This window comes from Carcharhinus amblyrhynchos, chromosome 26 (genome assembly GCF_965287045.1).
Source record: "Carcharhinus amblyrhynchos chromosome 26, sCarAmb.v2.hapA, whole genome shotgun sequence".
Taxonomy (NCBI): domain Eukaryota; kingdom Metazoa; phylum Chordata; class Chondrichthyes; order Carcharhiniformes; family Carcharhinidae; genus Carcharhinus; species Carcharhinus amblyrhynchos.
In genome coordinates this window covers 18,666,139-18,692,417 of record NC_137349.1, presented here as the reverse complement: position 1 = coordinate 18,692,417, position 26,279 = coordinate 18,666,139, and the positions used below count along the sequence as shown (strand labels likewise).

General features: G+C 42.0%; 1 protein-coding gene and 1 pseudogene across 2 annotated transcripts in view; both read right to left on the bottom strand.

Moving 5' to 3' along the window:
• The window catches only part of LOC145358858 (nuclear receptor ROR-beta-like), an 89,775-nt gene that overhangs the window by 28,525 nt on the left and 34,971 nt on the right, over nucleotides 1–26,279 (bottom strand). The window contains exons 1-2 of one of the 2 annotated variants that reach the window (XM_080213200.1): nucleotides 17,982–18,098; nucleotides 6,421–6,506 (exon numbers count right to left, since the gene is read on the bottom strand). In XM_080213200.1, coding sequence (XP_080069326.1) covers nucleotides 6,421–6,506; nucleotides 17,982–18,000 — 105 coding nt within the window. In that variant the 5' untranslated portion in view covers nucleotides 18,001–18,098. Of the gene's footprint in view, nucleotides 1–6,420; nucleotides 6,507–17,981; nucleotides 18,099–26,279 lie in introns of those variants that run through there. The other variant, XM_080213201.1, reaches the window with a different exon arrangement.
• On the bottom strand, nucleotides 10,699–11,099 carry LOC145358660 (large ribosomal subunit protein eL28 pseudogene; annotated as a pseudogene).

Genomic DNA, 26,279 nt, shown 5'->3' with positions numbered 1-26,279 from the left:
TTCTCTGTCACACTTCGCATTGGTGATGCTGTCTCTCCATCTAAAGCCCACGATCCAATGTTGGAAACAATGATAAAAAACATCCAGCTTAGCTAACACTCTTCCTGTTCATTTCCACGTCTGACATAAACTGCAGGTGGTGCTACTTTGAAAATGAAGAGTCACAGCTTCATGGCTGCTGAGGGATCCCGTGTTTGCTTAGTCCTGTTTGCTTCAGTCTATGCAAAGACTTCATTTTAAGATATTTCTGCCTAAGTAACTAATTCTGCTAAACTTAAAAAAATTGACTGCTAACTTGACTACATTTTAAAACTCAGAAGGCTAAAGATTAGCTGAAAATTAACTGCATTTCTGAAGAATACACAATTTAGATAAACAACAGCAGCTGCAAGAATTGTTTTCTCTAGATAGAGAGACTGCAAAAAACATTTCCAGTAACGAGATAAGAGTTGAAATATAGTTTGGAACTGTGTGTTCAGTTTTCAGTTTTTTTTCCCCAAGATCCTGTTCAACTTTCAGTATTGGGCTGGCAGTAAACACCAGACTCGAGTTCGTTTTTCTTTTTCTTTTCGCTTTTTTTTTAAAAAAGTAAAGTTTACTTATTAGTGACATGTAAGGCTTCCATTATCACTGAAATTAAGTTACTGTCAAACTCCTCTAGTCATCACAGACTGGCGGCTGTTCGGGTCAAGACACCTAAACAGCACGTCTTTCAGAATGTGGGAGGAAACCGGAGCACCTGGAAGAAACCCACACAGACACAGGGGGAACGTGCAAACTCCACACACGCAGTGACCCAAGCCAGGAATCAAACCTGAGTCCCTGGCACTGTGAAACAGCAGTGCTAATCACTGTGCTAACAATACTGTCTTTGTCATGTTAATTTTCTTAAATTCTGTTCAATTAAAAAAAAACATTTAAAAACCCCGTTCCAGTGCTGTCCCCTCGTCTGTTAAAGGAATAAGAGGACCTAACAGCTGCTTTGATGGTGTTGGATGCCCAGACTATACAGAGCCCTGGAAGACAAATGCTACTTTACCAATTCTTGCATGGATGTCAATCTCTACGTCACTTTCCCTGGAGATTTTGCTTCCTAGGTTGGGTAAATATAGACGTCCTTGATGTTCTGGCAGTTCATTTTGGAACATCTTGAGGATATTATAGGCGCTACATTATTGTCACGTTCTCTTTATAACGCAGTATTTTTGCAAGAATGATCTTTTTCTTTAAGGTAGTGTCACTCATTCCTCTTCTTGTGAGCTCGGGCTTCTGTGCATTATTTGTCGCTGTGAGAGGCTTTGATGTGGCTATTCTTAACCAGAGATATCAGAGGGTAGCGGGAGGTTACAGAGAAAAGAAAAAAACAAGGCCACAGAGAATTCCGAGAGCAGGAAAGAGAATTTTAAAAATCAGGGCATTGCCAGATTGGGAATCAAATTAGGTCACCAGGAACAAGGACTTGCTGTGAGGTAGTCAACAGCCACAGGTGAGGTGTCTAAAGGTTGGAGGGCAGCAAATGTTGTGCCTTTGTTTAAGAAGGGCTGCAGGGAAAAGCCTGGGGGGAACTACAGACCGCTGAGCTTAACATCTGTAGTGGGTAAGCTGTTGGAAGGTATTCTGAGAGACATGATCTACAGCATTTAGAGAGGCAAGGACTGATTAGAGACAGTCAGCATGGCTTCGGTGAGTGGAAAATTATGTCTCACAAAATTAATTGAGTTTTTTGAAGGGGTAACCAAGAAGGTCGATGAGGGCAGTGCAACTGCCGTTGTCCACATGGACTTCAGTAAGGTCTTTGATAAGGTACTGCATGGAAGGTTGTAGCATAAGGTTAAATCTCACAGGATCCAGGGTGAGATAGCCAACTGGATACAAAATTATCTTGAGGACAGAAGACAGAGAGTGATTGTAGAGGGTTGTTTTTCAAACTGGGTGCCTGCGACCAGTGGTGTGCCTCAGGGATCAGTGCTGGGTCCACTGTTATTTGTCATTTATATAAATGATTTGGATGAGGTTATAGGAGGCATCGTTAGTAAGCTTGCAGATGACACCAAGATTAGTGGCATAGTGGACAGAGAATAAGGTCATCTAGGATTGCAAAGGGATCTTGATTAATTGGGCCAATGGGCTGACGAATGACAGGTGCAATTTAATTTAGATAAATGCGAGGTGATTTTGATCGATTGAATCAGCACAGGGCCTACTCAGTTAATGGTAGGGCATTGGGAAGAGTTATAGAACAAAGTGATCTAGGAGTACAGGTTCATATCTCCTTGGAAGTGGACAGCATGGTGAAGAAGGCATTCGCATGTTTGATTTCATTGGTCAAGAGTTGGGATGTCTTATTGAAGTTGTACAAGACATTAGGAAGGCCACACTTGGAATGCTGCATCCAATTCTGGTTGTTCTATTATAGAAAGGATATTATCAAATTAGAAAGAGTGTAGAAAAGATTTACTAGGATGCTACTGGGACTTGATGGTTTGAGTTATAAGGATAGGCAGGATAGACTGGGACCTTTTTCCTCTGGAGCATAGAAGGATTAGGGGTGGCCTTATAGATGTCTGTAAAATAATGAGGGGCATAGATAAGATAGATAGTCAACATCTTTTCCAAATGGTAGGGGAGTCTGAAACTAGAAGGCACAGGTTTAAGGTGAGAGGGGAGAGATACAAAAGAGTCCAGGAGAGCAATTTTTTCACACAGAGGATGGTGAGCGTCTGGAATGAGATGCCAGAGGAAGTAGTAGAAGTACAATTTTGTCGTTTTAAAGCATTAGACAGTTACATGGTTGAGGTGGATTTAGAGGGATATAAGCTAAATGTGGGCAATTGGGACTAACTCAGTGGTAAAAACTGGGCAGCATGGAAAAGTTGGGCCAAAGGTCTTGTTTCCATGCTGTAAACCTCTATGACTCTATGAGTTAGAGGCAGTAGGGTTTTGGATATGCTTAAGTTTACGAGGGATGTAAATGGGACATCAGCCCAACAGCTTTGGAATATCAGTAATAAACATCAAAATGAAATACAGTTCTGGCTAACGTAAGCCACTAAAGAAGCTGTACTTTACAACCAAGGAATTTAGTAGTTCTGGCTGTAAGAATGAATAGTGTCAACTTAAAATAAATAACACTTGTCATGTCAATTATTATTAGCAGAAATTATTATTCATAATGATGAGAGCCAGCATTGGTTACTGTGGTTAGTGTTCCAGTCTACATTTGAGTATGGTGAAGAAAGTTGTGCTTGTTCCATGCTAAACATAAATTATAAATTTTGTGGTACAGTGATGAAATTTCAGTAGAACACAATGAACGTGGAGTGGCTGAGCAGAATTTCTGCCAACAACTGTGGCCTGTTGTGTGTCGGCTGTGGTGCAGTTGGTGGCACTCTCAGCCTTGTAGATGGGACCAGACAAAACAGAATCAAGGATGGTAGTCCACTGCAGTACTGAGGGAGCGCTGCATTGTCAGAGGTGCTGACTTTCAGGTGAGATACTAAACCAAGGCTCCATCTGTCCTTTCTGGTGGACAGAAAGAACCCAAGGCATTAATTTGAAGAAGGACAGTGTCTTACCATATTTAGATATCCCTCAAACAACATCACCAATACAGATTAGCTAGCTATGACCAGTTTGCTTCGAGTGGGACTTGCTGTGCGCAAATTGGCTGCTGCGTTTTCTACACACTACAATAGTGAGCACATTTCAAAAGCACCTTATTGGCTGTGAAGCACTTCACTACAATGGCCGATCACCATGAAAGGCACTATATGAATGCAAGTCCCTTTTTTGTCTCCTGACAGATTCTCTATCTGAAACTATGTACACAATTAAACTTTATAAGACATGTTAATGTAGACATTTATCAATTATTTTCCCATGATTCAGAATAAATGGAAGTAAATGTCAAGATTAAATGATGTTTGACAACTCAGAATCTTAACTACTGTATAGAATTACACAAGGTCTGAGAATCTTCAAGCCCACAGTTTCAAAAGTGTGCAATACATTGCAGCAAACCCTCATTAGTTTTGTTCCAGAGACAAACTCAAGACTGAATGGGGGAAAATAATGGTCTGTTCCGTAATGTCAAATAATTTCTCTCCTTTCGAATGTCACAAATCTCACATCACTCTCAAAATCATAAAAGCAGCAAGAATACAAAAGAAGTTTACAAAGTGGTCAGGAGGTGTAGCAACATCAGAAGATTGCAGGCTGATGCACACAATTGTAAAGGTTAAGTTATCTTTTTGAAATTGGGGGTAAGCGGGATGCAGATCTGAGGTTGTTATCAGAACAGCCATGATCTTATTAAATGGCCCAAACCACCAGAAGCTCAATGCATGTTGCAATGGGGTAGCAATCCTATTCACTTTGGGTCCTCACACAATCCAGTTTTAGTTAGTGGCACAAGTAGGCTTACATTAACACTGAAGTTACTGTGACAATCCTCTGGTCGCCACTATCTGGTGCCTGTTCGTGTACACTGAGGGAGAACTTAGCATGGCCAATGCACCTAATGAGCATGTCTGTCGGACTGTGGGAGGAAACTGGAGTATCCAAAGGAAACGAAGCAACCCAAACCAGGAATTGAACCCAGCTCCCTGGCGCTGTGAGGCAGCAGTGTTAACCACAGTGCCACCCAATATGTATGGATGGTACAAATTATCCATCATCCGGCTGTGGTTCAGCAACTTAAATCAGTTATCAGAGTGAATCACCTAAAGCAGATTGGAAGATTCTTTTTGGCAAATTCCATCTATACTAGCTATGGGCAAGTAAACTGTACCTGTTACAGTTTGTGGTTAGGCTGCAGAATCGACTTTCATATTTTGTATTGCATTGAGAAAAAGGATGAAAGCTATTGGTTATGGCAGTTGTTACTTCCCAGCAGCAACAATTCCACATCACACACTACCTGTAACTTGGCATTCATTGAGCAATTTCACCCTAATGCACAGTCATAAGCACAACTGGTCTCGGAGACTGAGGGGCTTCCCTAAGCTAAAAGTCAATACAGATTGTTATCTTCAGTCTCAAAAGTGTGCAATACATTGCAGCAAACCTCCTTTGGTTTTGTTCCAGAGAGAAATTCAAGACTGAATGGGAGAAAATCTGTTCTACAACACCAAATAGTTTCTTTCCTCTTGAATGTCACAAATCTCACATCACTCACAAAATCATAAAAGCAGCAAGAATAAGAAAGAAGTTTTTAAAGTGGTCAGGAGGTATAGCAACATTGGAAGATTGCAGGCTGATGCACACAATTGTAAAGGTTAAATTATCTTTTTAAATTGAGAGTAAGCGGGATGCAGATTTGAGGTTGTTATCAGAACAGCCATGATCTTATTAAATGGCAGAGCAGGCTCGAGAGGCTGAATGGCCTACTCCTTGTTTGTAACGTTTGTATCCCTTCTGCTTCCACATTTAAATTTTAAACTGTTGCAGGCCTTGCCTAGCAGGACAAGGGCAGCAGATACCTGGGAACACCTGCAAGTTCTCTCCAAGCCACTCACTTGGAAATATATCACCATTCCCTCACTGTCACTGGGTCAAAGTCCTAGAACTCTCTCCCCAGTGACATTGTGGGTGTACCTATACCACAGGATGGGACTGCAGTGGTTCAAGAAGGCAGCTCACTACCACCTTCTCAAGGACAATTAGGGATAGACAATAAATGTATGCCCAGCCAGCGACGCCTCCATCCAGCAAATGAACGAAAAAAAAGTCAATGTCCTGATATGTAAGAGGAACGCAGAGACTTTAATAAGCTGATAAGGAATCCTAGATTTTATAAACAGGGACATAGCATACAAACAAAATAATACTAAGTCTATACTAATCATCAGTCTTGGCGCAGCTTTAGTATTGTAGCCGATTGATGATGTTACTTTAGAAAGAATGCTTACGCCATGTACAGCCTGGAAAGAATTCACTATAATATCAGAAATGAGAAAAGACAAAGGAATGGAATCTTTGCATTAGAACATAGAATATTAGATCTTCTCTCAGAGACATTCAAAATTACTAGACACTTTGCTAAGATAAAGCTGATTAAGTGTTATTCTTGTGTTCCCAAACTAGACAGTACAAAGGGAAAGCTGCCATATAGAATTCAAGGAGATTTTGAAGAGAATTTTTTTGCAATGGGAGTGCGTGGAATGTGCATAGTGGTGGGATCAGAAACTATCTTGGCTTTTAAATGGCAAGTGGGTAACAATATGAAAAGGGACAATCTAAAAAAGGTGTGGGGAAAAGGCAGGGAATTGGATCTAATCAGATGGCTTTTCCCAAAAGAAACAGGTACAATTATCACCTCCTGCATCCTCCCTGCTGACTAAAAGAACTGAACAGAGAAGTGGTGAGGAAGGGACAATAATAAATTAGAGGGAATTAAATTTACACTTTGGTATCACTTACTTTACATCCTTCACAAGTGATGACTCCATAGTGGATTCCAGAAGACTTATCTCCACAGATTTTACATGGTATCACTTCTATTTGGGCTGAAACGAGAACACAAAAGAAAAGGAAATCAATTACATAAGGATTTCTTAGACACTTATGAACGAATTAAACATAGCAACAAATCAAGCAAACATTTTCGAAAGGGGAATTATTTTTTCTGCATCTCTGAATGCTCCTAGGGAAATTACATTGAATCACTCCATGTCCTTTATCCAGGAGATCACAAACTGGTAATATTCTAATTTTTCTTACATTTGAAATAAATGGCTATGAATTATTTAGCTGCCAAATTCAAGCCCCAGGTCCCATGCAATAAAGATGTCATAAGTGAGGAAAATATACAACCTACTGCCTGAGAATGACCACAGCCTGTAGACCCATCTACTGGGATGGCACAGTGGTTAGCACTGCTGCCTCAGCACCAGGGTCTCAGTTTCAGTTCCCGGCTTGAGTCATTGTCTGACACGTTCTCCCCACATCTACGTGGGTTTCTTCCAGGTGCTCTGGTTTCCTTCCACGGTTCGAAAAACATGCTGGTTAGGTGCATTGGCCATGCTAAATTCTCCCTCAGTGTACCTGAATAGGCACTGGACTGTGGCAACTAGGGGACTTTCACAGTAACTTCAATACAGTGTTACTGTAAGGCTACTTGTGACCATAATAAACAAGCTTTAAAACCTTAAACATCATATTTACAAGGAAATATGTACACTCTGGTGCATGTACCAAAATGCATTTTACAGTGAACTTTAAAGTCCAAGACCAGTGTCTATGAAAACTTCCCTCCGCTCCCTGCAGGCTTTGTAATTGTATGAAAATATTATTTGTGCCTTTGCCACAAGCAGAAGGCAACAAGAGCAATAGCACAGGAATGCAATATCACACACCTTTAGCTTGGGTTGATTTTAAGGGATACACTGTCAATATGCAGGTAAATTTTTAGTTATGAAACTAGAACACAACATTAAGAAAGTCACCATGCTTTTAATCCTTTAGATTTGGGAAGACTGTAAGCCTGGGATATGACGAACATGGTTGTTTGTTCTCCAATGTTACAAACTTGAGAGCAAATTTGATACTACAGCTTCTTGTTAGAAACAGTTCAATATTTCCACAGCAAACATATTTTCAACTAAGACAGTTTTGTTTCAGAATACAAATATCCCTTGTGCAATTAGTAAAGCAATGCATGATACCAAGTCATATGCCTTTACTTTAGTTACTCCTGACATTGACTTTTTTTTTACATATTCTATTTAGTGAAATTCTAACAATTTATGTTCTAAAATACGTCAAGAGATTTCACAATTGCCCACATGATCAAAAATAGGAAATATGTTTTTCACTATACTGATGAGCAAAAAGTATAGACTGAAGCTATGATTTCATGAGCAGCTGAGGATGGGGGATTATGGATGTTAATAGCAATATTAGACCAGTGACTTTGGGGAGGTCATGGTGAAGTGGTATTGTCATTAGATTAGTAATCCAGAGATACAGGGTGACACTCTGGGGACCCAGGCTCGAATCCCACCACAGCAAATGGTGAAATTTGAATTCAATAAAAATTTGGAATTAAAAATCTGGTGATGACCATGAAACCACTTTCGATTGTCATAAAGGCCCACATGTTTCCATAAAGGACATTAGTGAACGATGTGGATCTTTATGACAATTTGTCGTCCTTGCTGGTCTGGCCTACATGTGACTTCAGAGCCACAGCAATGTTCTCGGAGATGGGCAATAAATGCTGGTCCAACCAGCAGTGCCCACATCCCACAACAAAGAATTCAAAAATAGGTGCAACACTGTACTGAGATTAGACTTGCACAGAGAGTGAGATGAAAGTAGGGGTCAGCAGTAAGGTGACTGGCTGTAAAGACAGTCGAGAGATTCTAACAATACAAAATTAAACATTCCAAATGCCAGAAGTCCATCAACAGAAGTGGAAAAAAGCTAAAACACTCAGCTCAGGAAGCAGCCACAGAAAATTAGCAGTGAATGTTGCAAGCCCTTCCTCAAACATCTGTGTTTCCAAATGAAACTTGACATCTACCCACCAGCAGATATTAAAGAAGAAATTGGATCAGATGCAGCAGGATATATTTTCTATCTGCATTCTCTACATAATAACAATGATTCCACCACAAAAGTAATCCACCAGTTGTTCTCCATTATTGGGGTGTCCTGCAGGCATGACAAGATGTAATTCAAATGCATAATCTCCCTTTTACCACAATGGATTGCTCAGCTATACATATTCAAGTTTGTTTCAAATCAATTGGTTTAAAGTTTATTTATTAGTGTCACAAGGAGGCTTACATTAACATTGCATGAAGTTTTGTGAAAATCCCCTAGTTGCCACACTCCAGCGCCTGTTCACGTACACTGAGGGAGAATTTAGCGTGGCTAATGCAGCTAACCAGCATGTCTTTTGGACTTTGGGGAGGAAACTGGAGCACCCGGAGGAAGTCCACACAGACGCGAGGAGAATGTGCAGATTCCGCTCTGATAGTGACCCAAGCCGGAAATCAAACCCGGGTCCCTGACGCTGTGAGGCACCAGTGCTAATCGCTATGCCAGTCTTAGTGACAGCAGCTGTAGGGAGACTGTAATTGGTCTCAGTGTCTTAGATTGAAAGGAAAAATTAATGTTTCAGAAAAAAAGATTGCATTGCTTCTTCTTCCCAGCCAATCATCTGTGTGAAAATGATTCTGAAAGAAAGGGATGGGAGAGAGCTACTTATAATGTCAGCTAGCCATGGAACTCAATGAAAGGGAGCTGGAATAAGCAACAATTTAGTGAGAATTACATTAAGGGAGCTGGAGATGGGTATTGTGGGCAAGATGTACCTGGTGGCGACTTCCCCTTCTAATTCCTTTCCTGCAAGGCGGGGTGGTACTTTGTTACCACCAATGGAGGCAGAGGATCACTTTTGCAGTTTCACTTTCTATCCTAAAAGGTTGTTTTTAAGTAACTGCAAAGCAAGAGTGGCGACACAACAACAGTTACTCTGTTGCCAAACTCCTCTTTACTCTTTTTAACCTTTCACAACACCAGTCTCAAAATATACCTGTTGAGACAAAGACAGCTACCTTGCCATTTGTCCCCAGCAGGTAGATCAGATTGGTCTCATTCCCCCCAGATTGAGCGATCATTGTGAGAGCCTTCAGATGAACTCTGGATTTGGAAAAGAACAACTTTCCATGTTAGTGTATTGGGTGGCAAATATCCAAAAGCAGCTTGGAAGGTTAAAATCTCATGGAAAGAACGGTTATTTGTTTTTAGAAGCAGCAATCGAAAAGGCAATTTCAGACTAGTATCCTGCTAATGTGATACCTCATTAATCTTCCCATTTTGTAATAATAGATATAAAATAGCCTTTGAGAAATTAGTCCAGTTCAGATACTGAAAAATAAAATGTATTTTTAAATAATTTTAATTTGCAATCAAAGGCTTAGTGAATGATATGTAACATTGTGGGTGGGAGTTTATGGCCTCGCTCGTCCTGAAACCATAAAATTCCATCGAACGTCACCACAACTTCCCATTGTCCACCCAATCCGATTCCCACGGTGGGCAGGGTGGTAAAATTCCAGCCAATATATCCGATTCAATTGTTTCACGCATCTATCCTGACTCAATAAGACTGTTAGTGATTTTCTAATTTAGCTCCATCTTCCTACTCTATTCCCTTGATTCCTTTGATATCCGTATATATCTTCAGTCTTCATACTGCCTTCAGTATAAAAATTTCTGCAAGGTTGACAGCTACATGTACAGGACAACACTGAGTACCCTTACCGAGTTGAACCAAAAGATAGTGAGCCAAATGTGGAAACCGCTATGGAGGTGAGGTGGGTCCAGAACTGGCCTGCCACCAATTTCCTGCCACTATGCCAGTCTTCTGGCCGGCTTCCCCCACTTCCAGACCTTTCATAAACATAGCGTTTTGCCAGGGTAATGCTTACAGGTGTGTAAGCGATGGGTAGCAAACTAAGCCCCTTAGTGGGTCTAATAAGGCCAACTGGAATTTTCCAGTCAGCTTGCCCCACTCACCAGCATTGAGGCCAAATCCCGTCTAATGGTTGAAGGCAATCTCCCAGTGACAGACTGGGGAAGGGGCAAAGCTTCACTTAGCGTCTTTAACCCCCACCATGGCGTTGTGGCCTCTTCCGTTTCTACTTAAAACTCTCCTTTATTATGGATTATGTCAAATCTTTTCCAAGTTTATGCACTCTCGTTAGCACAAATGTGCTTCCTCTTGACCACAACCGCTTTTTGACTCTTCAGAAATGCACTGATATGCCAAAGTGCAGCCATGCCAAGATCCTTTTGATAGTTGTTCTTACGGATCATGTGTTGTAACCTGTTCAGGGTAGCATGACCATTCTTGTTGATGGTGATCTTTCCATAGGATGTTACTGGTTTGCGTTCTTGAGGAAGACCACCACTCCTTTTCGGTCAGCTGCTGGCTCTACATCTACACTTTTGTGGTGAATAAATCCATTGTAATGGAAAGAGTTTCTGGACTTCAGAGTGTTGGACTCAGTGTTATAGATCTGCTTGTTCCTTTCAGTTAAGGAGCTGGAGCAGTTTGGGACAGTTATCCATTGGAGAGGAGCTGGCATTGTTAATCACCTGCTCCACCTGCTGTAAATCTTCGCTTTCACCACAACACTGACAGCTCCCATCTTCAGTCTATTGGCCCTCCAGCCTCAGAAGCCCAACCTAGAATCATAGAATCCTACAATGCAGAAGGAGGCCATTCGGCCCATCGAGCCTGCACCTACAGCAATCTCACCCAGGCCTTATACCTGTAACCCCATATATTTACCCGACTAATCCCCCTGACAGTAAGGAGCCATTCAACATGGCCAAACAACCTAACTGGACTGGGGGAAGAAACCGGAGCACCCAGAGGAAACCCACGCAAACATGGGGAGAACATGCAAACTTCACACAGTCACCCAAGCCAGGAATTGAACCCGGGTCCCTGGCACTGTGGGGCAGCAGCGCTAACCATTGTGCAACCATGCAGACCTTTATTGGCTGGTCAGCATGCATCCTGGGTAATTTTTTAAAACTTCGTTCGTGGGACATGGGTGTCGCTGGCTGTCCAGCATTTATCGTCCATCCCTATTTGCCCGAGCAGCAGTTCAGCATCAACCACATTGCTGTGGGTCTGGAGTCACATGTAGGTCAGACCAGATAAGGATGGCAGATTTCCTTCCCTAAAGGATATTAGTGAACCAGAAGGTTTTATGGTCATCAGTAGATTGTTAATTCCAAATTTTTTTTTATTGAATTCAAATTCCCCCATCTGCCGTGGCCGGATTCGAACTCGTGTCTCCAGAACATTAGCTGAATTTTTGGATTAATAATCTAGTGATAATACCAGTAGGCCATCGCCTACTGACCTTGCACATCAAAAACTGCCGACGCCATCTGTCTCAAACTCAAGGTCAGGAACCAGAAATATACATGACATCAGCGTCTCAACCCCAGCACAAAAATTCAGCCCATCAAGTGTTAATTCCAACTGGAGGCGTGTATAGATCAGACTGGGCTAGAATGGATCTATTTAAACGCTAACGGAACGCTTTCACCACCATATTGTTCCAAACTCTGCCCACAAATTATCAGAATTATTCAAATCACCTACACACAGTTTGTCATTAGGGGATTTGAACTCATGACCTCTGTGCTGTGAAGACCTGTACACAGTAGTGAGTGACTATCAACTGGAAAACAGGAAGGATTGTCCATCTGCACTTGCATTGCTAAACAGACCACACCTCACTGTAAAATCAAAGGTGCTTCATTGTATAATGAAGTCAAAGTGCTGGAAAAACCTAGCTGCCGGAATTTCCCGACCGTTCGTGCCTGCGGGATTCTGCGGTAAATAGTGATTTGGCTGAGCGCCAAACTCCCCGTCCTTGCTTGCAGCGGTGGTGGGACATGAACAGCCGGAAAATTCCGACCAGCGTGTCAGGCAGTCGTTTTTGGAGAGTCAGAAATAAGAATTAACCTTTCGTCAGAATTGATGTGCGGCACGGTGGCATAGTGGTTAGCACTGCTGCTTCACAGTGCTAGGGACCCGGGTTCAATTCCAGCCTTGGGTCACTGTCTGTGTGGAGTTTGCACTTTCTTCCCATGTCTGAGTGGGTTTCCTCCGAGCACTCTGGTTTCCTCCCACAGTCCAGAAATGTGCAAAGGGTTAGGTTGATTGGCCATGCTAAAATTGACCCTGGTGTCAGGGGGATAAACAGGATAAATGAGGGTTACGGGCATAGGGCCTGGGTGGGATTGTGGTTGGTACAGACTCAACGGGCTGAATGGCCTCCTCCTGTACTGTAGGGATTCTATGATTAACTTGCTTTCTTCCTCCACAGATGCTGCCTTATCTGCTGAGCATTTCCTATCTTTCTTTTAGATTTCCAGTACTTTGCTCTTGGCACTAATGTTTTATTGTTTGCATGAGTTTTCTGTTCAATTTTGGAATATCTTGGTCAGCAATATGAAGATAATCCATGAGCAATCCTAGCAGGCTGCTGAAATACAATATGAAAACGTAGTACATGCAGGTAAATACGTGGGGTTACGGGGATAGGGCCTGGATGGGACTGTTGTCGGTGCAGACTTGATGGGCCAAATGGCCTCCTTCTGCACTGTAGGGTTTCTGTGATTTTATGATTCAATGTTTAATTTTATCCAGACTTATAACAAATTGCTACAGCTGCAAAGCCTCTTAAAGTTGGGAAATAATTTCCTGCTGAGCACGACTAGTTTGTGTGTGTTGTTACTATTGCCCTGCTCCAACTAACTTTCGTACTTTCCAGCCACCAATAACCATTGTGATCTATATTCAAATACTTTTCCGGGTAATATATTGAGCACCTCTCTTAAAAAGAAGGGGCCGGGAGTTTCTGGCCTTTCCTACCATTCCCCCGCCACCAAAGCCAACTGGGGGAAGGAACATAAATGGTCATTGACACCAGCTGGACTGGAAGATCCCACTGGAGGCCCATCTCCCCTGCTGGAAAACCGCCATGGCTGGGAGAGGTTATCCCAGCCTAGGTTACTCAATACTATGCTTTGGCCTGAAATGATCCATGAACAGCTTCTGGGCAATCCCAACAGATACTTAAAATAACAGTAAATGTCTTCAATCAGGATTTCAAGAAAATCTCAAACTATCCTAAAGTCCTGAAATGTATTAGTCTAATTGTTATGCTTCAATTTAAGGTTAAAAATAGAACATTCTTGTCAGCTCTTGGGGCTTGTACACAACAGTAGTTTTTGTAGTCAAATTCATACTTTCTGCTTAAGGTAATCTTTGACTCATTAAACTGGGATATATTTACATAAGGTCATATAAAGAGGGAACAAAGAGATGCTAGTGGTAAAAGATTTCCTGGAAACTGTAATGACCCCAGCATCTGGGATACAAGCTACTGAGAAGATACTGCTCTAAGCAAAGGCATACTTTCAGTTGACTAAAACTATTAGAAACAATTAGTTAATTAGTTTAACACAAGTTTAACCCCCCCCCCCCTCCATATGAACCACTGCAGCCTATGTGGTATAGACACATTCACAGTTAGGGGGGAATTCCAGGATTTTCAGCAACACTGAAGGAATGGTGATACATTTCTGAGTCAGGATAATGATTTATTGGAGCGGAACTTCTAAGTGGTGGTGTCCCCAGGTAGCTGCTGCATCTGTCCTTCTACATGGTTGGAAGATGCTGCCTAAGGAACCTTGGTGAGTTGCTGCAGTGCTTCTTGTAGATGGTGCTCATTGTTGTCACTTTTATTTGGTGACAAAGGAATTGAATTTTTGTGGAACGAATAACAATCAAACAGGTTGCTTTATCCTAGATGGTGTTGAGCATCTAGCTGCACTCATTCTGGCAAGCGGAGAGTATTCCATCACACTCCTGACTTGCATCTTGTAAATGGTGTACAGGCTTTTGGGGAGTCAGTAGGTGAGTTACATGGTGCAGAACTCCTAACCTTTGACCTGATTCTGTAGCCACAGTACATTTATGGCTAGTCCAGTTCAGTTTTTAGTCAATGGTAACCCCCAGGCATTCAAGTGTGGGAAATTCAGCACTAGTAAAACCACTGAATGTCTTGTGATCTTAGATCCTTTCTTGTTGGAGATGATCATTGTCTGGCATTTGTGTGGCATGAATGTTATTTGCCACTTGATCACCAAGGCCTGGATATTGTCCAGGGCTTGCTGTATTTGTACATGCATTCTTCAACATCTAGGAGACACGAATGGTGCTAACATGGTGCAATCACCAGCGAACATCTCTACTTTTGACCTTATGATGGAAGGGAGGTCATTGATGAAGCAGCTGAAGATGGTTGGACCTAGGACGCTACCCTGAGGAACTCCCGCAGTGATGTCCTGGAGCTGAGATGATTGACCTCCGACCACGAGAAACATCTTCCTTTATGCCAGCTATGGCTGCAACTAGCAGAGAGTTTTCCCTGATTCCCACTGACTCCAGTTTTACTAGGGCTCCTTGAAACCACACTCAGTTGAAATGTTGCCTTGATGTCAAGGGCAATCACTGCAAATTAGAATGCAGTATTAGAGTTTGGATGACCTTGGGTTTATAGAATATGGAAGATGGAGAGGTCAGCTAGGAACCCATTAGAATAGAGGAGCTTGAGGGTAACAAAAGTATGGATGAGGTTTCAGCTGCAAATGGGTGGAGACAGACAATACAGACAGGTGCAGCATTGTGACACAGTGGTTAGTACTTCTGCCTCACAGTGCCAGGGACCAGGGTTCGATTCTTGGCCTTGGGTCACTGTCTGTGTGAAGTTTGCATGTTCTCCCCGTGTCTGTGTGGGCTTCCTCCAGGTACTCTGGTTTCTTCCTACAGTCCAAAGATGTGCGGGTTAGGTGGATTGGCCATGCTGAATTCCCCTTAAAGTGAGGACAACTAGCTATGGTAAATGCATGGGATTACAGGGATAGGGTTAGGTCGGATTGTGCAGACTTGATGGGACAAATGGCCTCCTTCTGCAATGTAGTATTCTATGATTCTATATTATGGAGGTCCAAATAGGCAATTTTGCTAATGGACTGGACACTGTCAGAAGCTCAGCTTATGGTCACAAATAGGATGCCTTCTTAGCCTTTTCTTGAGAAAAGTTTCAAATATATAAAATTTTACCAAATGTTTCTTCTTCAAAATGTATGCTACATCTTCTGGATAGCGCTTACCTAATCTTTATAGTTACCTTCTCACAGAATTATTCTTTCTAAATCCACAGCTCCCTCGGGTCCTCTGGTCTTGAGGCAAGCATCTTATATAATTTTATTCAACATGTTGGCCAGGACTGACGTTACGAGGACAGTGATACAAGTCGAAAAGAATATTTGATGAAGAAACAACAATATTGTTTTGTTGAAGAAAAGAAAGTTCACAGCAAAGGTGAGCAGGTAAATAAAAATAACAGGAAACTACAAAGGAAACAAAAATATTTCCTGTTTAGTATTTGATGTGTTTTCTAAACGCTGAAAATGCAGAAGGAACACTCCTGTAAGAGCTTGTGATCAGGTAGCCAACAGTTTCCAGAATGTCTCAATTTTCCCCAATGTGGCTCGAAACTTTTTACATTACTTTGAGTGGATTTGCTGAAATTGAGACCGTGAAGATACATATTGCAGATTTTATAGATAACCAACACTATTATAGTAAGAAAATTTAAAGCTAACAAAGAACATATTGTCGATGAATTTGTATCAGTCGATACATTTAAAAAGTACCAACTGACTCAAAAACATCTTCTTCACTGCTGCCATCAGACTTTTGAACGAACCTACCTCATATTAAATTGATCTTTCTGTACACCCTAGCTATGACTGTAATACTACATCCTGCACTCTCTCATTTCCTTCTTTATGTACGGTATGCTTCGTCTATATAGCACACAAGAAACAATACTTTTCACTGTATACTAATACATGTGACAATAATAAATCAAATCAAAATCAAAATATAGCAACAAGGTTTCCCTTTATTATTTTTAAAAAATTTGAACAAAAGCTGACAAAGCATGAATGCATTAGCCATATCGGAGTTACGTTTAGCACTGTACAACGTGGGTCCGAATGTGCAGGATCTCTCCAGAGCTTATTGCATCTATAAAATTTTGTCTGGTACTGAATCACTTTGCTCTTTGGAAAGTTTTAAGTTTAATTATTAGTGTCACAAGTAGGCTTCCGTTAATTACTGCGAAAATCCCCAAGTTGCCTGTTCGGGTACACTGAAGGAGAATTTAGCATGGCCAAAGCATCTAATCAGCACATCTTTCAGACTGTGGGAGGAAACTGAAGCACCTGGAGGAGACCCACGCAGACATGGGGAGAATATGCAGACTCCGCACAGTCAGTGACCCAAGCTGGGAATCGAAGAAGAAGGAGCAACACTCTGAAAGCTTGTGCTACCAAATAAACCTGTTGGACTTTAACCTGGTGTTGTGAGACTTCTTATTGTGCTGTGAGGCAGCAGTGCCAACCACTGTGTCACCGGGCCGTCCAGGAAAATGTTACTGCAGGATCTAATGAGCTTTAATGGCATTATTGGAAAGTGCTAAGCTAGCTTTGCTGAGATTATTTTGTACAGAGACCTTTCTGTGTGATTTGGAAAAGGTACTCATATTCTGCACAAGAACGAGCAAGTAAATCTCAATATAGCAAGACTAGACAAAATACTGCGGGTGCTGGAAAACTGAAATGCAGAAACAGAGAATGTTGGAGCGGTCGGGCAGTACTTGTGGAAAAAGAAACATCGGCCAGGATTTTGCAGTCCCACCACGGTGTGTCTCCACTGCTCTCCCAGCGGATACGATGGGCCAGTTAAATTGCCATTTACCTCAGCAGGACCATAATATCCTGCTGGAGAGGCAATAATGTCTGGGCCAAAGATAACAAGGGGAATTTTCCTGTTCCACTTGCCAAAGAGGGCAGGGGGAGGCACAGACCACGCAAAGGTCCACTGACCTCGGGTAGGATTTTCTTGTTTCGGGGTGAACGTAGCCAGAAGATCCTGCCCAACAATTCAGGACACTGATCTTTCCTCCAGAGCAGTAACACTACTTAGAAAAAAACCTTTACTACTGATGAGTCATTATTTCTCCTTTCTCAGTATCGTGTCTACAACTATTTTAATGTAACTAATTAGGATTCAAGAATTGGGGGGGAAAAAAGGGGGTTACACCCAAATGTATTTATCGGCAGCTGACATTTGGGTAAATATGCAAACATCTATGCCGCCATTTACTACACATCACAAGAAGTTATTCCAGCTTTTTCTCTACATATGAAGCGATGCCCTCAGATGAACAAATTCAACATTGTTCTGGCCTGATCAGTTTGTGCAGAAATATCCATTAAAGACTTAGCACAAAAATCTACTGCAGAAACAAATGATCAAAGTTTACCCTCCTCCCCTATATTGGTCACTTTAACAAGTTGATACTTACAGTGGGATGGATTCTTCATTTCAAAACTGCATTCGATGCTTTGCTGAAACAATTACTATCTAGCCATTCGCGGGCAGTAGCTGCCACCCTCTCTTTCCCTCTGCACAGAGCAAAGCAGTGCTTATGCTAATAGGATTTAGCATGGAAAGCTCTATTCAGCTTCTTTCAAACTGCATCACTCAGCTTTCAATTCCACAACAGGTCTAATGATCGTCCCCAAACCAAACCCAACAGCACCGCCTTGTTTTGGTCAGACCCTAGAGGCACGTTGTGAAAGAAAAAGCACCTGCAATCACTTCCTTCTATCTTAGAGTCTTTCTAGCCACTTGCCCTGCAACCTGATTCGGAAGGTAATTTTCTACTCCTGGTCCAGTCATTGAAATTGAGTGACAATGAAAGAGCTCTGAAAAGCTGAATCATTTAGCCTGGCAATAACACAACTAAATCTCAACTAGAAGTGGTTACTTGCCAAGGAAAAAATTTAATGAAAAAAAAAGTCAATTCTCAAGACATATGGAAGAAATACTTTCAATCTCCAAATGAAGAAGCAAAATGCTACAATAGTGATCAAATGACCTGACAGTGTGAGACTTCTTGCTGTGCCCACCCCCCCCGTCCAAAGCCGGCATCTCCCCATCATCATCAAATGATAGCAATGTTAAGGCCTTCGAGCCTAATCTAGTTGGCCGAATCACTGTTAGTTCATATAGAAGCTGAACATAGGATAAGAGAACATTTTAAAATGCAACTTTTCAAAAGCTTATTTTCCCCCAGAAACATATTGAAGTAATTTGGATCGTAGAATCCCTACAATGCAGGAAGCCATTTGGCCCATCGAGCCTGCATACCACCCAGGCCCTATCCCCATAACCCCATGCATTCACCCTACCAACCTCCAATCCCCCCCCCTCCACTTAACAACCCCCGACACTAAGGGGCAATTTAGTATGGTCAATCCACCTAACCCGCGGGAGGAAACTGGAGCAACCGGAGAAAACCCACGCAGACACAAGGAGAACGTGCAAACTCCACACAGAACAGTGACCCAAGCCCAAATTAAACCTGGGACCAACCACTGTATCACTGTGTCACCCTGTGTACTGTAAAGCATGCTGTGCTTGGGTCGTTTGGACATTTTCTTTCTCAACACATAACAGTGCCTCTTCAGAATGAATCATAAATGAGTGTGAAGATCTGAAATGCCAATTAATTTACCGCTGACCTAATGATAGATAACTTTTCATTCACTATTCCTCTAATTTGGCAAGCAGATCAATGGAAGCCAAAGTCTCCAGTTAAAAGATGCACTACTTTGGTCACCATATATCTTCATATAGTTTTAAAAGCATTTATTCCACTTCAGCCACTGGAGGCATGCTATTCTGAAGACTGCAGTCTTTTTTGCTACTGCAAGGTTCAAATTAGACTGAAGAAAATGGAAATTGTTTCACATTTTAGATTAGTTTCTGAATCAATGAGGAAACCTGTCATTACAGTATATACTCAAAAAAGGGGGGGATCTGCTCGCCACGGGAATCATAGTGGGTGAGGGGCAGACCATGGAAAAATCTGTTGACCTCAGGTGGGATTTTCTAGTTTTGGGGCAAGCATAGCCGGAAAATCCCGGCCAAAATGCCTTCATTTTATCAGTGCTAACGTCCCAGTTAGCTGTCGCCTAATAGAAGGATGGCTGGGATTCTCCTCACCGCCACTGCCTGTGGAATTTGGCGCTCAGTCTATACTCCATTCACCGCAGCGGGACCGGCAAATCCCAGCCACGGATAAGGTCAGAGAATTGGGTCACTGTGCTACCGTGGGCAGCACTGCTGCTTCACAGCTCCAGGGTTCTGGGTTCGATTCCCGGCTCGGGTCACTGTCTGTGTGGAGTTTGCACATTCTCCTCGTGTCTGCGTGGGTTTTCTCCAGGTACTCTGGTTTCCTCCACAGTCCAAAGATGTGCGGGTTAGGTTGATTGGCTATGCTAAGAAATTGCCCCTTAGTGTCCAGGGATGTGTAGGTTAGAGGGATTAGTGGGTATAATATGTAGGGATATGGGGGTAGGGCCTGGGTGGGATTGTGTTCGGTGCAGACTTGATGTGCCGAAGGGCCTCTTTCTGCACTGTAGGGTTCCATGATTCTATGAATTCTGGCTAAAGCTTCTAAGATTTTTTTATAAATGAAACTGCACTATTACATACAGTATATAATATCTAGCTAGGATTGTCCAATTCCTACAAATTATTTAAAATGACTGCAATGCTTAGTTTTTAAAAATGTTTGGCCCCAATAATCTACACAATTTGGTCCAAGTGCGCCCATCTTTACCAGTAACCATCTCAGAGCTTACTAATAGGGGGAGAGATCCTGTGATGTCTCATCAGTTGGGGGGCAGTCTGCCCCTTCCCCCATGAGGGCCGGGAAATGTGACTCCATCCTCCCATCCTAGTACCCCTACCTCAGTTCCCTCCCACCACCCACACAAAAAACATGTTGGAGGCTCTCATGTTGTTATGGTGACCCAAGGCTCCACTACCTATGCTGACTCTACCCAGAGCCTGAAAGGTGAGTGCTGCTCATCAGAATTCGAACACAGAAGTCCCTATTCCTGACCACTATCCATCCTGACCTTGTAAGAGACTCCAGACCTGTAAGGACCATTCCAGAAACTTGGATAAATATATCCGGGTTCCAGTAGCCTCCCTGTGTAGACACAGTGAAGGTCAGCTGGAATGCTTGCAAATTTTTGGGGCCTGAAAATGACTCAAGTTGCAATTAAACCGAATAAAGCCACTTACTAAATTAGAACCACAGATTCCCATTTATCCTCACTCTTTGCTTTCTGTTAGTTAACCAATCCGTTATCCATGCTAATACATTACCTGTAATACCATTATCTCATACAGCAGCATTTGGTGCAGCACCATGTCAAATGCATTCTGGAAATCTACATACACCACATCCACGGGTTCCCCATTGTCCAACATGCACGTAATGCCCTCAAAGAACTCCACCAAATTAATCGAACATACCATGGGTTCATGAAGAGCAGGCTAAGTCATATTTTAGCAGGGTCAAAACTAGCTTACAAATGCAGCAATGGCTAACTCCCTTCATAACTGATGTGCACTTAATGATAAGAAATACATTCAACTAACAAATGCACAGTGCAGAAAGGGGCCAATTTTCAATGAACATCAGGGGAATAAAGATTTTTCCCTATTACCATTCATATATCATTTAAAAATAAATCCTCTTGAGCAGTGGTGAAATTTAAGCCCCTTTCCAGGGTGGAATCGAAGCATTCAGGAGGGTGGCAGGTGGAAATCTCAGTAGCAGCTACAGTTCCCCGCCCCCCCGATCCTGGGAAGGCCCACTGATGTCCAATTAATAACTGATTGGCACTTAGAGGATCTTCTCGAAGAGAAACATACAGGGATCTCGTCAGCTCTCCAGCCCATTGGCAAGAGACCTACCCCGCCACCTCGTTATTGCCGTTAAACACTGTGCTCGGTGAGATGTACATCTAATAAGTTCATAGGAGCAGAATTAGGCCATTCAGCCCATCAAGTGCACTCCATCATTCAATCATGGCTGATATGCTCCTCGTCCCCCTCTTCCTGCCTTCTCCCCATAACCCTTCAATCCATTACCAATTAGTGAATGGATGACAATTCTGGCCATTTGAATCCAGTGAATCCTGTGAAAGAGCTTTCATTGAATCTTCCCAGCTCGTAAAACACTTCAGTTGAAGAAACTTTATATTGTTCAGAATGGCCCATCTTGTACCAGTTTTGTGGGAAAAAAAGACAAGCTAAATGACACTACTAGAGTGGAATTAAATGAGACTGCTTCCATTACCATAAATAATTACCATTTATAAAAATAAACTACCACTGAGGGCAAGCCTCCCACAAAATTCTGAAAACAACTTTCCAAATTTAGTAGTATCCCCCAGTGTCAGATTATTTATTGTCTTAACTTAGCATTAGCAAGAACAAGTTTAGTGCTGATGTAAAGGTAATGTCTTGTTCCACTAACTAACATGCTGAATACATTTGTGAGCTCCTTTGAAGTTGCTATTTTAAGGAGTCAAACTCATTATATGGTCTGTGATGTTACATCGATGTCCTAACAATTAGCAAAGAATTCAACCCTTCCAAAGTCAGGCAAGGGCACCGATTCCAACTAACTGGATCTTTAGTTCAGCAGGATTCCTTGAGCAGAATTCTCCCAAGTTCCCGCCTTAGTGGACATGATGGGAGAATATGGTGGAAGGCCCAGGAATCGGTTTAACGTCAGTGTAAATTTACAGTGGGATCCCCACTGCTGGTGCCATCAGAGGGCAGCGTGAACCTCATTTCCATCCTGTTAATTGGATGCAGATGGAGGCCTGACCCCCCTCCCCATGTCCTCTGCAACATCAGCAGGAAAACACGCTAGCGTGAAACACATTTGGAACAACATGGCTTGCAGATTTCAGGACTCACCTGAACAATACCTGGGGCTGCTCTGGAATTCAGGATGGGGGTAGCCCACGACCCTGCACCCTGGAACACCACAGCAGTGAGTCGGGGGTCCACCTGCAAATGACCTTCCGGATTTGGTGTCCTGGAGGGGGTCCATCTACGAGGTTCAGAATGTTCGTGGAAATCCATCTGCATTGTTAGCATATCCACCTTCTTTCTCCAATACTGGGTCAGTGATGTTGGGTGCCTTTTCAATAAATTCCCTGGACACGATGACAGACGACTCGCCCTCCAGGCCTACCCTGCCACTGAATATGGTGCAGAACATCCCGGTGCATAATTAATGAGGCCGGGGCTAGAAGATTTGCCGTGCTTCCCTGTCAGCCTCCACAGTGGGAAACACTCTATGTTCACCTTCACCATGGGACTTAGTCTCAAAATTGGAGAATTCCAGCCTCTGAATCACTGGGTTTGTTACCAAACCAACAGTCGCAGTTGTTGAAGACACACAAGTATGCTGCATTTTCCTTGCGGTGTATTTTCCTCCAAGTATGCTGCACTCAATGCACAATCACTTCACGAAATATGAACTTGGATGTGTACTCTAAAATGCTTAATAAAATCTTTAAAATTTAAAGAAGCCATATTCTGCCAAGTTCCGCACACATGAAGATGGCCTCAATTGGGATCTTGGGTTCATGTCACGCTATCTGTAACCCCCACGACTTGCAAAATCTCACCAACTGTCCTGGCTGGAGACAATACACATCTCCTTAACCTGTGCTTAACACTCTCTCCACTCACATTGTCTGTATCTTTAAGACTTGATTACCTGTAAAGACTTGCATTCCAACTTATAAATTGAGTTTGTGTCTTTATATGCCCAGTTTATGAACAGAACTCCCACTTACCTGATGAAGAGGCAGCGCTCCGAAAGCTTGTGGCTTGTGCTACGAAATAAACCTGTTGGATTTTAACCTGGTGTTGTGAGACTTCTTACTGTGCTTACCCCAGTCCAATGCTGGCATCTCCACATCAATGCCATATAACTAACAAGTTTCTGCTTAGACAAAGCTTTCTAGAATCGGTTATTGAGCTTTATTTACCTTCAATGTCTTTTATATTTCCCATTCTAATTGGTAGCATCACACCATTCCCCAGAACGGTGACAACACATCAAACCAAGAACACAGCATGATGTCTAGATCAGCTAGTGCATTGGTACAATGTCCTTTCATCTCTGGGACACAAGCAAAAATGAACTGATGGAAGGCAAATATTCTTTCTGCCACCTTCAAACCAAGTCACTGAATGATTTCTTGACTCTAAAAGGTGTCAGAGACTATGGGGAGAGCATGAGAGTGTGGTAGTGGGATAGAGGACTAGCTATGATCATAATGAATGGTGGAGCAGGCTCGACAGGCCAAGTGGCCTATTTCTGCCCCAATTTTCTATGTTTCATGGGTTTGACATTAGATCAGTTTTTCTGAATGTCGAATCAGTTCTTATAGAACGTGTGGTTCCATTGCACAAAGCTCCTCACGTATCGCATTCTCAGATTGCAGATAGATGGCTGGTGTAGATAATGTGAAGTATCACAGCTTAATAAATAGGTACCGATCTTCAGATTTTGGTTAGCTCAGCATAGAATGTGTGCCTTGCAAATAAACCATACCACAGCTGCCTTGGAAATACCTGACACAACCAGAGATTTAAAAATTACACAGTTTATAGATATTGGTCACACTGATGTGCAAAAATGTTCACCAAAACATTTGAATTAAAAGGATTTCTCTGACTCAGGCATAAATTTGACATACCAACAAACCGATGCACAAACAATGTATCTAGGCAGCACTATGATTAAACAGGCCTGTTTTTGTTTACATGATGAAATTTTAAAAGTCATCAAATTATTAATGAAGTGCTTATGCCTTATGGATGCCAATCACAAGAGGTAACATTTTATCAGCTGTGCAATATGACAAATGGTTAGCTAGAAACAGACCAAAAAAAAACCCTGCTTTAGCTAAATTCCATGCAGGAGAAATCTTGTTAACTTTTCTTGGCTGTGTTCCATTGTAGCTGTATCAGCCAAGCATTTGCCATTATAAAGCTAAACAACAAAACAAGTGGCCTCAGTGGACAAATCCCAGTGGTGGGCCCAGTAAGCAATGGACAGCAAACAAGTGTAACACCACAACCAGTATTTAATTCCTTTGGAACTCCCCAGTGAGGCACACAAATCAGGACTGAAATAGTTGTATGCTCAATCCATGTTGAGATAAACAGTCCTAAAGGAAGAAGACAGTGAGGATTTTCCAGCTGGCTGTAGTGTCCCCAAACTAGGGAGCAAAACAAATGGTTGGGAGTTCCAGCTTGTCCACTCACCCCTTTTGGATGTGTGGGAGTAGCAGGTGCACTAGGGATTGAGTTTCTCTTCAATTGGATAATCTGATACATAATGATTGTTCAAATTAGGAACAAATTAGGAGTAGGAATTTGGCAAAACCCCAAAAATAAGATGGTAATCTTGGATAAATATTTTCAGAGAAAGAGAATGGGAGGAGCAGAGGGAGGGTATTGGCAGAAGGATGCGTACATTGAAGAAATGATTCCCTTAACAGATAAATGTCATGACAACCTTGATTATTTCAAATTTTCCGTCATTGTGATACAATCTACAAGTGTTGGAAGAAACTTTTACTGTCAAATAAACTGCCAAATTTATCCATTCTTCCTCCTCTGAACTCAAGATTAAAATAATTTTTAGTGATTTCAGAAAATAGCACATGGAGAAAAGGTGCAACACAAGTGATAAGAAGCACCTCCAAAACACAAACATTTGTTGCAAGTCCTTGGCTGCGCTGAGCATCAGCAGAATTCACAGTGGCAGGTGAACTAGCAAACCACAAAACATCGCTAGAAGCTTCACAAACAGCAGACCCAACCAAAGAAATTTAGACCTTGAAAGAAAACAAGTTACAGAAATATTTTCACTTCTTAAATGTAAACACAAGTCAAGCAAATTTTCTGTCCATCTCGCAGTCTGCTGCAAGACTAAGAAATCAAAATGACACAGATACATAAAGATGCCTTTTCCAATTCAGTCTTTATGTTCACCACATAGTCTGACGCCACACACTTCTAAGGAGTAAACTTGTAGCGCGCCAAATCATTACTAATTTTCCTAAGATTAAAATGTACAGTTTTCCGTCCTCATCACCCTTTTTGATCTCCAGATCCAGCAAACTGTGCCCAATTTTTACAACTTTGCACACTTTTACTTTGAAAACTTAAGCAATAAGTACACAAGAAGGCAGACTACAAATTAATACACAAAAGTAGACTTACACGAGGACATCTTATATTGCCCAAGTGTTGCAATATCAAAGCTTTGCGTGCTTCCTACTTATTTAATTTGATCACCTTCCTTGGTGTGTAGAACCACAGTGTAGCTACAAGAAAGTGTACTGCGGTAAGCACTTCCTTTAATTTAACAATAAGCAGCAGTTAGTTTATGCATATTTATTTACAGGCTGTGTTGATGAACCAGTTATGTGGTGTGCTGGATTTCTTACAGAACTGTCTGAAGCCATTTTACCATCATTTATTATACAATTTGAACAGTTCTGGGCTTGCACATTATTGCTTTGTTTGTATCCAACCCCAGCCATGCAATGATAATCATCGTTCTCTTGTTGGTTGAGAAATAGAGGACAGTGTCAACCCAGAATCTAGTGACTGGTGAATTAAACAGCAAGTGCCCTAAATTCATCACACTTTTGCTATTTTACTCAACAAGGATGCGGGGGCCACTAATGTAGGAAAT